The sequence below is a fragment of the Sarcophilus harrisii genome, chromosome 2 (genome assembly GCF_902635505.1).
Source record: "Sarcophilus harrisii chromosome 2, mSarHar1.11, whole genome shotgun sequence".
Lineage (NCBI taxonomy): Eukaryota > Metazoa > Chordata > Mammalia > Dasyuromorphia > Dasyuridae > Sarcophilus > Sarcophilus harrisii.
The window spans coordinates 65867382-65881329 of NC_045427.1; the positions used below are offsets into that span (position 1 = coordinate 65867382).

The following is a 13948-nucleotide window of genomic DNA, read 5'->3' on the forward strand; positions in this document are numbered from 1 at the left end:
TCTGTTACCTTTCATAATGATCCTGATTCTGTACTGCCTGAGGCCTTTCATAGTAGATATTTAAGCATTTAGAGGCATTAAAATAATGTCATTGGGAATGGGGAATAGAAAAGTATACATTTGTGTGCTTTATTAAGTCGGACCTCTGCTGTTTGAAGGGTGCCCTATGTACCTCCATTGTGTTTGGAAGGAAGTGGGAGTTCCTTTTATCCTTGTCAATCCAAGTCTGGACAGGTCTAGTCAAATTCAGCTCGTTTTTACCATCATGGTTGGTAGTAAATTGAGCACTTAGGGAGGCCCATTAAACACTTCATGCCATTAGGGTGCCATTTGGTATATCACGGCTGCAGTACATTAAACTCTGTTCTCAGGATTCCTTTATGGCTTTGTGCAAAGGAGAAACAGGTGGCAGAAAGAAACTGTGAGTGGCTTTTTTTGGAATAGTCCAAGTATATGTCTATAACAGGGCCATGACTAAAGAGATTTGTGACATAGTTCCTCCATTTGAATGCAGTAACTCACATAGATTCCCAGCAGAGGCCCAGCTAGTATACTTATTAGACCCCAGGGGGAATCTCCAGAATGGTAAACAAAAGTTTTTCATCACATGCCTTAAGCAAAGGGGGGAATCCAAAAAATTATTGGGTGACTCTAGAGCTATAACTGTATTTCTATTAGAGAGCAATGGCAGAATAAGGAAGCAGAGGAGAAGGAAGCTGCATAAAATATGTCCTTGAGGATGATCATGATTGATGACATAAAACAACCAGTACAGACAAATTCAGTCAGGGGAGTGGGAGTTAAAACCTCAAGGATGCCTCAGACTTTGAGACACAAATACCAAGAGAAGGAAACGTCCCTAGACACCCTAAGAGACCCGATGGTGAAGACCAAGTTGGAGAGCAGATGTACTAGTGGTGGAACTGCACAGCATAGGAAGCAGATTATCTGGTTGCTTCTTATCTGAGGTAATGAGAATTAACAAGGTACTATCCTCATTGCTTTTACCTGTTAAAAGAGTATAACTGCTACTAGTACTCCCTAGATTTTAGTCTCCTGCTGTAAATCCCCACATTCCCTAATGACATATTTGGGTAAATTTGGGAACAAATTTTAAATATTGATTTAAAAAAAATTAACATTACCTTCATTCCCAAAGATATTCCCTCTCTCTTACCTAAAGGGTTACCCTTTATAACAAAGAATGAGGAAGAGAAGAAAGAAACCAAAATTCAGTAAAACTAACCAACCTATCAGAAAAATCTGACAGTATATGAAATGTCCTGCACAGATTACCACCTGTGCAAAGCAGAAAGCAAGATTTATTTTCACACTTCTTTCAGGACCACTTTCAGGATCATTATAATAATTCACTACCAGGTTTTTTTGATGCTGGTTTATTCTGTTTTCTTTTCCATTTATATCATTGTGTTTAATTTTGTTGTTCTTCCTTACTTCACTCTGCACTATATAAGAAAATTTATTTTGTAATGTTTTCCATTCTTCTCTCAATTCTCTTTATTCATTATTTCCTACAAGTTATTACATTTATAATAATAATGATAACTAGGATTTAGCTAACACTTAAAAGTTTACAAAGCACTTCACATGTGATTGCAGGTGATTTTCACAACCACTTTGTAAAGTTGGTTCTTTTATTATCTCAAGTCTAAAGATGAAACTGAGGCTGAGAAAGTTTCAGGGAATTTTCAGGGTCATTCAGCAAGTAGGTATCAAAATGCAGTTTTAAACTTAGGTCAAGTCCAGTGCTCAGGTATCAAATTTGTTTAACTGCTCCCCAATTGGCTATCATTTACTTTGTTTCCTATTATCTACTACTAAATAAAACATGCTGCTATAAATATTTGGTATATAGGGGCCATTTATTTTTGTCTCAGTTTTCCTTGTGGTATTCTCTTAGCAGTGAGATGCCTGTCTCAAAAACTATGAAAATTTTAAGGATTTCCCTATCTCTCTGAACACTGAACCATCATTGTCTGCCTTTACAAAGTTGAGACATTAATTCTGCATTTGACTTTTTCAGTTTGGGGGTTAACTTTTTCCACTGGGTGTTATTCCCTTTTTTCAATATTCTACCTTTCATTATCTAATTTCATTTGTGTAGCTCCCCTAAATTGAACACATCAGATTCTTAAGAGTTTCTTATAGGCATTTAAAGTTCTGATATTGATTTTCTCTTCTATATTGCTTGGTGAATACTAGATTTTGAATCAAGAGAACCATGTTCAACCCTAGGCTTTACCATTTATTGAATTCATGAACTTCTAAACGCCATTCAAATACTCTTCACTTTAATTTCCTCATCTTTCCATGGAGATAACAATCTCAAGGGAATTTTTTTTAAGCTTTTCAGCAGAAGAGCTTTAGCATAGTGAAAAGAGCATAGCAATAAAAGTTAAGAAAATGTGTATTCAAATCTTGCCTGTGACATTTCATAGCTAATGAAAGAGACCAAATCCCATGGAACCTTTAACAAGTTCTTTCAATCTCCCTGGATCTTATTTATTTATTTATTTTTGCTGAGACCATTGAGGTTAAGTGACTTGCCCAGGGTCACACATGTAGGACATGTTAAATGTCTGAGACCAAATTTGAACTCAGGTCCTCCTTACTTCAGGTCTGGTACTCTATCCATTGAGTGACCTAGCTTCCCCTGTATCTTATTTTCTTTACTTGTAAAATGTAGATAATCATACAAACCTCAAAGATGCAACAAGATAACATATAGTGAGACAAGGTGTTTTGCAAACCGTAAATTTTGATAATGATATCTGCTATATTATTAAATGTTTAAAAAGTGTTACCTCTTATTTTTTTTAAAAATAATAATAGTGACAAAGAACCTTAATGCTATAAATAGCTAGGCTTAGAGAGAGGAATGCCAAAGTTCAAGTTCTTGTTCAGAAAGGCTATTTGGCCATGTAGAACTTAATGAATCTCTTATCATGATGATGATAATAATAATAAAAATAAGAACCACTCTATACAATGTTTTTTTAATACAATGATATTTTAAAAGTCCCTCCTTTTCATTCCATATAAAACACATAAATTCAATTCTTGGGGTATATATGATAATGGAATTCACTCCTGCTACTCCAAGTTAATTTACAAATTTTAAATATTTGAAATGCAGGGCTACTGTCTGTCCAGGAGTCAATGAATTTGCATCCTAAGGTGAGGATGGGAGGACTGCATAATTTAGAATTGAGAAAACCTATAAAAATGGAGAAGCAAAGTCAAAGAAGCAACAGCTGGTTTGTATATAGTGGGAAGTGTTGGGGTATCTAGAGGTAGGGCCTTGGGTGCTTAGTCAAGATTACATAATTCAAATATAATCTTTTCTTTTTATAAAGAAACTAGATGATCAAACATTAAGTCATTTGTAATATCATCAATATGAAGGCACAAATTTTGAAGAGTTCTTTACTTGTACTCAGATATATAGGCAACATAGTAAATAATAGAAATGGGCCTGAAGTCAGGAAGACTCCTATTCTTGAGTTCAAATTTGTCCTCAGACACTTATTAACAGTGTGAACCTAGCTAAGTCACTTAATTCTGTTTGCCCCAGTTTCTTTATCTGTAAAATGAACTGGAGAAGGAAATTGCAAACCACTCCAGTATCTTTGGCAAAAACAAACAAACAAAAACTCCAAATTAGGTCAGAAACAAATTAACTGAAAAGAACTTACTTTCATTATGCTCTTTGAGCTTTACAACAATCCTGTGAGGTATAAATTGTAGATATTATTGTTTCTATTTTTTGGATGAGAACATTGAGGCTTAAAGAAGTTAAATGAATCACATACAGTCACTTCGCCAGAAAGTATCAGGAACAGGTCAGTATGGTGCTATTTGGTGTATTGCATTAAATTTAAACTCTAATTTCCTATACCAAATCCATTATTGCATGCACTATGCCACATTACCTTTATTTATTTCATTTTTAATTTATGGAATAAAAGAAGTATATAAATGAAATTGAAAATTTTGTAGACTGTCTTCAAGATGTTTTCAAGTTTCATATTTTTGTAACGTCAATTTATTATTTGAGGGGTGGCATTCTTTTCAAGTTTTAGTTCAAAATTCTCTCCTAACTCCTTCCTAAATTGCCAAAAAGGCAAATAACAGTTATTTCAATTATTAAATGGTCAAGGATTATGAATGGACAACTTTTAGAAGAAGAAAAAGTTAAAAACCATCCATAGTCAAATAAAAATGTTCTAAATCACTATTGATTAGATAAGTGCAAAGTTGAACCTGAGGTTCTGAGGTACCACTTCATACTTCTCAAATCAGCCAAGGTGACAAGGAAAAATCACAACAAATGTTGAAGGGAATGTGGGAAAACTGAGACACATTGCTGGAGGAGTTATATACTGATCCAACAACTCTGGAGAACAATTAGGAACTATGTCCAAAAAAAAGGGCTATCAAATTGCATACCCTGTGATGTAGCAATGTCTCTACTGGGTCTGTATTCAAAAAAATCATCAAAGAGGGATGAGGACCCACATGTGTAAAACTGTAGCAGCTCTTTCTGTGGTGTCAAAGAACTGGGAAATGAGTCTATATCTATCAATTAGGGAATGACTAAATAAGTTATGAGATATGAAAATAATGAGATATTATTATTCTATGAAAAATAACTAACAAACTTGTTTTAGAAAGGCCTAGAAAGATTTACATGAAGTGATGCTGAGTAAAGCAAACAGAATCAGGAAGACATTGTACACAGCAACACTGTGATAGACTTAGTTCTTCTCAATGGTTTAAGTGATCTAAGGCAATCTCAATAAACTTTGAATGGAACGTTCCAGCCGCATACAGAAAGCTATGGAGACTGAGGGTAGATCAATACAAACTATGTTCACTTTTTTTTTCTTTTGATTTTTTTTCTCATGGTTTTTCTCCTTTATTCAGATTTTTTCTCCCCTAATGTGATTCATATGGAAATATATAAAAATAAATTTACATGTATAACCAAAACTAATTGTTTTTACATGTAACTGGGGAAAATAAAAAATAAAATGGAATATTATATCAATTATACAATTTCCATATTAGCTATATTTCATTAAAATTTAAGAAAAAATCAAGAAGAAAAAGAAATTAATATAATTATACTTTAATTTACACTGAGCTCATCAATCCTCTCTTTGGAGGTGGATAACATTTTTATTTCAAGATGAATTTTTTGGAATTATCTTGGATTTTTGCATTGATCAGAATAGCATGTCTTTCACAATTAATCATCATTACAACATTGCTGTCATTTTCACACAGTGTTTTCAAGTTCCATGTTTTCTTTGTCAAGGTAAAAAAAAAAAAAAAGATTTACAAATCATAAGATGACAAGAAATATATTTGAAATTATTTGATTCCCTGCCTTTCCTAATCCACTCTGCCTTCTCTTCCCACCCCCAAATACATTGGACCAAAAAACTGAAAGTTATCTATTGTACAGTCCCCCAAATTAAAATCTTGTGATATGGAAAACAAAATGGCACACACATCATTATTCTGACAAAATTCTACTTCAGAATTATTCACAGGCATCATCTCTCAAGGGCTTCACTTTCATAATTCTGACTGAAAGAGATTTTTGGTATCATAGCACTCAAGATCTAAATTGAATTTCAAAACTAACATCTCCCAATCAGAATAGTGGCAGGTATTGTTGAACAATTTGAAAGCAATGGTCCACCCTCTCTAGTATCATCAAGATAAATGCAAATAAATCCCAAAGCAATTGAAATTGCTCAGCTGTTATTAGAGTATATTAATATGCGACCTAAATTATTTTTATGTAATAGGAATGTCTTAAATGTGAATGGAAACCATCCATTAGTGATATATTATTCAAATATTCTTTTTAATAAAAATGCTAATGGACATGTTAACTATGTATATAAATTAAAATGATCATAAATTAGGATTAATATATTAAATGAATTACAATCCCATACTCATTAAGATAAAATAACATTTCAATATTTATTCTTCTTAATAAATTGAATACAATAAAAGAAATTTTAAGATTACATAAATGTTTGCTATACCCTGATGACTGAGTTTGGGGGAAGGGATTCAAAATAAACTATATTGGAATATATCTGAAGTTTTACTTTGTTATTTAGATAACTCTTTCTTCTTATTCATTGAAATCCTAAACAAAATTTTAAATGACAAATCAGGAAAAAAAGCCTGTTTGGAGTAAAAACAAAACAAAACAAAAAGGACCCTGAGGGAAGGTTTTATTTTGAATCTCTAGATGCTCCCACACATTATTTTTGTTTCTTTTCTTGTTCAGGTTTTGAATTCCAGGAAAAGAAAATTTTCAGTTGTAAGAACTGGATGAGTAACTGGACTAAACTCTTTATATGTGTATTTGAGCAATGGTTGCAATTACTAACATAGTTTATGGAGACAACTTTTTACTACAATACCCAGTGGAATTTTAGGTTATGGCCTTTCTTCTTCTTTCCCAAACAGTGGCAAGTGAAAGTGATCATAAAAAAAGCCTAACCTGGCAAAAGTCAGATCAAAGGCAATAATGTGAGAATCTGTGAACTGGTTAAGTAGGGATGTTAATCAATTATTTGAATAGAATGATAACTCCTCAAAAGATATAATTAAAAGCAAACATTTAAAAATATATTATACCAACTTTTTTTTTAAATAAGCAGGCTCATTAGGTACTGATGATTACAATCCATTTTGATTAGCATGCATACAAATGCATCATCTTTTTGTGCATGTAAACTGAAATAGGGGTTACTGGAACAGAGATTAAAGAAAAAAAAAGAATAATTGAAGAAATACATGATTAAGAGCAAAGATACAGAGCAAAGCTAGATGCTGCTTCCTCACTAACAAAATACTAATTTGTTATTTTAGCTCCACACTGACTTGGATCCTGGAAGCAAAAAAATCAAGTACATTCTGTCGGGAGATGGAGCTGGGACTATCTTTCAGATCAATGACATAACAGGAGATATTCATGCTATAAAAAGACTTGACCGTGAGGAAAAGGCTGAATACACGCTAACAGCTCAAGCAGTCGATTGGGATACAAACAAACCTCTGGAGCCTCCTTCTGAATTCATTATTAAAGTTCAAGACATCAATGACAATGCACCAGAGTTTCTTAATGGACCATATCATGCTACTGTTCCAGAGATGTCCATTTTGGGTATGTATGCATGAAAGTATAAAGAGCTATTAAAAGTCATCCATTAAAATAGTTTCTTACATCGGTGAGGATTTGTTGATGAATAAAAGATATTTATGACTGTCTTCTCCCCAATTTTCATTTTCAAATTCCCTTTTTGTAGCCCAGTTCAATAGCTTTAGTCCCCCAATAATAAAAGCTGAATAACATTTATATTAAAATATCTTTCCTGACACAACTATACTTCAAATACATTGAATTTATATTTTATTCATGCTGGTGTAGTTAGAGTATTGTTAGTGAGGCGGATTTATCAAGATTTGTTCCAACATGCTAGGCTAATCCTGTTGATATTTGCTTGCTGGCTAATTATTTATTTGTGTATATTCACATGCAGATGTAGCTCTTACACACTTGGAGAAAGTCTACATTGAATGTCATAATCCAAAGACAGAAGATTGAGCTGGAGACTAGACACAGAAAAGGAGATTAGTCAATTAACAGTGGCTTTAGGCCAGTGACTAGATAAACTACATTGTGAGCATCTTGCAAATTATTTTAACTAAACTTCAAAATGGCTAGCCAACCTGAGTACAAAAGTCAAATTAAAGAAACATCCTTTTAGATATATAACAATAGGATCTATTAATTTCAAAAGCCATCCATATTAAAAATATGAGGCAACTAAATGTAATATAAAACAATAGCATAATTATAGTAGAGCCTGTTCATGTGTGGGTAGCAAAGTAATAGGTATTTAATTCAATTTGTTTCAATTAATATTTATTATCTATTAAAGTTCCATGTTAATTAAATGAGTTACACACATGAATATGATGCAGCACAATCATATTGTGGATTTTTCTCAGGGAGTAGTGTGGAAAAGAATACACAATAAGGGCAAAGGAAATTTATATAATGAATTGAGGATGAGACAAATAACCTCCATTAAGTGAATCAAGGAAGTCATAATGGAGGAGGCATAAAGTTGCATGTGGGAGGAAGTGAGGGACCTTAAAAACTAAAGGTAGGTATAGTCATGTGAAAAACAGATGTGAATAAATGAGTATGACTAGAACACAGATACTAAAGCAGACATATATAGTATGTGACAAGAATGAAAAAAAGAGTTTGGAATCATATTATACAAAGTCATGAGTATGATTTATTTAGTATTAAAAATAATGTGTTACAAAATGGAAGGTCCCTGATGATTTTTGAGTCAAAGTGTGACATGGCAAAGTGAGACACTTAAATTTCACCAATCAATTAGGAAGTAATTAGTAAATTATTCATTTTCTATTGGCTTTGGATACTGGTATTCAGGTATTGTGAGGGTGAAGGGAACAGAAATATAACAAATAATCCTTGATCTTTAAATATTCATAGCATATTTGTGGAATCAAAACTTGGGAATATAAAATGATTAGTGATAGCATACACAATTCTAAGGACATAATGGTATCATATTTGAAAAATTATACTTTTTCTCCCTAAAAGCACACATATATTTGTATAAATACATAACATGAATATATGTATATGTGTGTATATTTGTATGTATTTATTTAGAAAGTTTTTTTTTTATCTACTTTCACTCTAAATTTGAGGTTAAAATAAAGACATGACATTAGCCCATGAGAGGCTTTTTTAAAAAGTGTAGCTGCAAACAGGAAACCTGAATAAACTAAAAGGTAGAGCATACACTAGAACCCTTTGTGACCCTGATTTTTTTTTTTTTCTATTGACCCTTCTTTTATATGGACTCAAGGACTGCTCTCTTTAGAAGTTATTTCTAATAGCTCTGTATGGAGCAAATTGTTACTCAGCCGAATAATCTTCACTGGACAGGTATATTTGGCAGTGCTAATAACAATAGTTCCAGAAGCAAGGGACAAGAAACAGGTGACAATTCACGTGAGATAACAATCTTCCTTCTTATAAGATTATCATTAGATAGCAGATAGAGATAGGAAGTGATTTACAAATTTGGAAGCAAATTTAAGAGATCAAGATTCTAAAGGGAAAGCTGACAAATTCAATTGCAAGTTCTAATCTATATATTTAATAGATATGAATTAAGTTTGGGAGTATGGAAAATATACACATGTATAATTATATGTATGCATATTTCATTTAATTTGCATTATGTCATACATAACAATCTCCCCAACATTTGGTGCTAGATGTTGTACCTTAGAAGTTCCAAATAAATTTCCACTGTGGACAGCTCTATTTTAATGTCTGGAATTTCCTATCCAGGAAATAACTTCATTCTTATGAAATATCTAAATCTCAGGCAGCTTTCTTTATCTAATTTGGCCTCAGTTTCCTTATAAATAAGATTAGGGTTAGACTAGATAATTCCCTAAAGTCTTTACCATCTGCAGGTATTTTTGATTCTTTCTTGTAATAATTTAATAATTTCCAGTTTGCAAATAAGAAAGCTTAAGCTTGTGTAGTCTGGCAACTGATTTTGAAGGGTGGAGGAAAAGAATAGATACCGACAACAAAATTAAAATACAAGGTAGGAAACAAATTTATTGTTGAAAGAAAGGAGGACATAATAGTGGCAGCTGGGATGCTGATCCCATATGATTTGGAAACTTGCAAAAGTCTTAGAGATCATATAGTACACTTCTGTTGCTGTTGTTATTGTTGTTGTAACAGATGAGGAAACTATGAAAATTTAAATGACTCGTTCAAAGTTACATTGTTAGCAGATGGCAAAGCCAGGAGGTAAAGTTAAATCTTTAGATACCAAATCCAATTTACCACCTTACCACCAACTGAAGATTCAAGAATTAATGGTAGCTTTCAATGTATTGTTCAGATTCTCATGATTGAAGTTCATGTTGGTTAAAGAGCATTTTTCTTTGTATTTTGAAGCATAAATCATAAATCTTGGTGTGTAAAACTGTTTTTTTAAATAACATGATTATAAACTCAGAGCCAACTAATGTTGGTTCTATCCATTGAATATATTTAATAAATATACATGGAAAAAGAAAAAATACATGGAAATATATGAATTTTAAGACATGCTCAGAAAAGGAGTTTGAAAATAAAAGAAGAAATAAAATTTCTATATGACAGCTGCATCATCTAATTAGATTACTTCTTTGCATTTTATTTTTATTTATTTATTGTATGCTCAGAGTCACACAATTATGGAGTATTTGAAGCTGGATTTGAACCTAAGTCTTCCGGTCTTCCAGATGCCAGGATTGTTGTTCTATCCTAAATAATTTTTTTTGATATGATAATTGGGATTAAATGAGGTCAAGGTCAAGCAGCTAGTAAATGTCAAGTGTCTGAGTCTATATTTGAACTCAGGTCTTCCTGACTTCAAGGCTAGTGTTCTATCCATTCTTCCATTTTGCTGTTCCCTAAATAACTTCTTCATGTAAATAAAAGAATGAATAAGACATATAAACAACTTTTTTTGTTATTATTACATTGCTTCTGATGGAGTTTTCTGGGCAGAAAATGGATTGGTTTGCTATTTCTTTTTTCAGTTCATTTTACAGATGAGGAAACTGCGGCAAAGAACATTAAGATCTTCCCAGAGTGCCATAGTTCGTTAGTGTTAGAGACCAGATTTGAATTTGAGTCTTTTTGACTACATTCCCAGTGCTTTATCCACTGTGCCACCTAGCTGCCCTATAACAATTTTACCTAAATTCTTTCTTCCTTTTTGTAATCCCTCTACTATAATGGATTTGAGTTTTCTTTTTATTTTCCAGAAATATTCCATTCATATAATCCCTGAGACTGTATATACAAACTAAACAAATAAGCACATTAACAGAAATATCATTCAGACATGTTTAATTTTAGAGAAGCTTAATCTGGGAATAAGAATGTTTTTTCAGGTTTTCTCTAAAGACTTGTGTTCAAACATTTGTACAACCACATCTGTTATCTATTCACGATAATGTGGATTAAAAATATTTACTATTTTACAAATAAATATAAATTATTTCTTTAGTTTACCATGAAGGTGAATATGATGGTGTCAACATCTATCATTTTTTGCTCTTCTCTTCTTTCTTTTCTTTTTCTCTTCCATTATTCTAATTTCTACATCTCCTCATCTTTGCTTTTTGTTTTTTTAACTTCCCTTCTCCTTCAGAAATGCCAATTTCTACACATATTAGTCCTAGAGATTGACTCACATATATATATATATATATATATGTATTTCATTACATAAAAATTAAGAATAATTATATCTTAAAATTGCCAATATTAAATTGAAATATATTTGATGACCAACAATTGTCTTCCATTTATAAGCTCTCAGAACAAAATATATACCTATATTTGTTTAAATGGCAGCTGACCTGTTTTAGAAATATATTAAAAATTTTAGCATCACAATTTTCATGAAAGGTACAGCAGTATCATTTATTGAAACACCATACCTTAGTACAGTAAAATTATTTATTCTGTGCAGATTTATTTGCATTTGATTTTGGAGCAATGGTGATAGTATAGCACAGTTGGGTTTCCTTTTCAATTGTATTTTCCCCAGATTTGTTATCTACTAGTCACTCCAAATGAAATTGTTCTATGTATCTTAGGTTCCAATGTCAGTGTCTTTCACCAAAAAATAAAATTAAGTTGTTAATCATTTTAAAATTATATAATCACAAAGATATAATGTAAATCTTGTTTCAGATGTTTGTTTTGTTTTGTTTTTCCAAGTTATTAAGAAGAAAACCAAACCTAGACAACAAACCAAGGAAACAAAAAACACTATACAATCCATAACAACACAAAAGAGATTAAAAAGTGATTTGGCTAAATAAAAGTTGATATTTAATGTTTGCTTCCTTATTTTATCATCTCTTCTCATTATCTTGTGAGGTTCTTGAGGTCAGAGACATTGTCATATTTTCTCATTGAGATAGTGTAGTGTAAGGGACAAGGACTAGTCTTTTATACAGGAAACCTAATTTGAACTTTAGCTCCCATACCAACTATGTGAATAAAGGGATGAAAGAATGGTTAGATGAAAAATCATTTATTAAACACTTACCCAGTTTTAATCATATGCTAAGTACAAGAGATACAAATACAAAAAAGCAAGACTTTTCCTTATTCTGGAAGCTGCACATCACTTTTCTCATCTGCCATATGAAGGAAATGATAACTTCTTCAAGTTCTTAGAAGGTAGGATCTCAAAATCTGAATTACCATTTTTATATTACAGAGCCATCTATCTGGCTTTATTTCAAGGACCTTGGAAGAAACACACACACACACACACACACACACACACACACACACACACTCCAGAACAAAAGAAAACAAACAAAAAAGCAAAGAAACAAACAAACAAAAAACAACTTTGATAAGTCTGTGATCACATCAGTGTGAGAATTTCCTTTCTTAGTGCAGGCCATCCATTCATCCACCACTCAAACACTATGTAATACCAATCTGAAAGTGCTAATGTATATGCATAGCCCTTGTTGGAGTTGTTATTTAAGCTGCATTTGAAATATCAATGTGTAGAGAGGGCTGGAACTCTGGAATCATGGACTTGAATTAAGGACAGCAGAGTGCTTGTAGTTAAGCACCTACTCAGTGTGATTGATGGGGTAATGGTTCTCTAGTTAAACATGTACTTAATGTGATATAATGATGGAATCACTCATATATATACTTAGTGTGATGTGGTGATGTAATGGCTACAGTTGGCACATGCTCAGTTGTTTTTAGTGATGTAATCTAACTGAGATATTTAAGGGCTAAGAGGACTGGGAACTGGGAGTCTCAGACACAGAGGAGATATAGAAGAGTCTCAGACACAGACGCGAGAAAAGATTCCAGACTCCAGACTCCATCTTTGACCAGCCTGGTGGTGACTTTTCTGCCTTTATCACTTCTCCATCTAAAGACCAAGGCCTGTCCAGAGAACATTCAGAAAACTAATCCAGACATTACATCAATGTTACAGATTACTTCCAAAAAAGAAACTCTATCTAATAATGCAGATCAACACCACTATATACTCGTAGTGAGTTCACTCAGGCACTAGGAAACTCTAACTGCCACAATGTATCAAAAAACAACTGGAGGTGATAAATTCTTGACTCAGTTTTCAGTCTAGGATATCTCTCTAGATATTGTTATGATTCTTGTTTTTATTATTTTGGGTTTATCATCCACATTCTTCTACAAATTCTCCACAGAAGTAAATGTTCCTTTTCTCTAAATCCTTTGGTCTTGTGGGGATTCTAGTGAAGCATGGGAGCTGTCCATCAGTTATCCCTTGCTCTTAAAAGAAAAATATGATTTTTCTACTTAGATGTTTTTATGATATCTGTCATGCTACTCCTATAAAGTTATTTGTTGGAATTTATATTGCAGACTTCTCACATCTCTATAAGCCATTTTCCTGATTTAATCTTTGGATGATACTTAAATATTTTTTTGTAGAATGTCTTTGTGCATAGTTCATAGACAGTCAACATAACCAGAAAAAAAAGTCAGTTTTGGAATGTGCAACTTCATTTTAGGGGAAAATATGGGATCATTAAAATCACTTCACAGTTACACAAAGGCTCTTTAGCCTATTATCCTCCTACTGTTCAAATTTGGGTCCAGGATTATTATCCACATGTAGGGTCTCTCCAAGAGACATGTACTAATGAAGCAACCCTATGGGTTGTCCTCCAGCTCAATAGGCATTCTTCATCCACTTTGGTTTTTCTAGGGTAATAATTAAGCTGAATTCTC

At 32.6% G+C, this 13948-nt stretch overlaps 1 protein-coding gene across 1 annotated transcript in view; it reads left to right on the top strand.

The window, feature by feature from the left end:
- CDH8 (cadherin 8) overlaps positions 1-13948 on the top strand; it is a 546497-nt gene that overhangs the window by 148039 nt on the left and 384510 nt on the right. The window contains exon 3 of the mRNA XM_031950338.1: positions 6925-7219. Within this exon, the coding sequence (XP_031806198.1) occupies positions 6925-7219 (295 nt within the window). The remainder of the gene's footprint in view (positions 1-6924; positions 7220-13948) is intronic.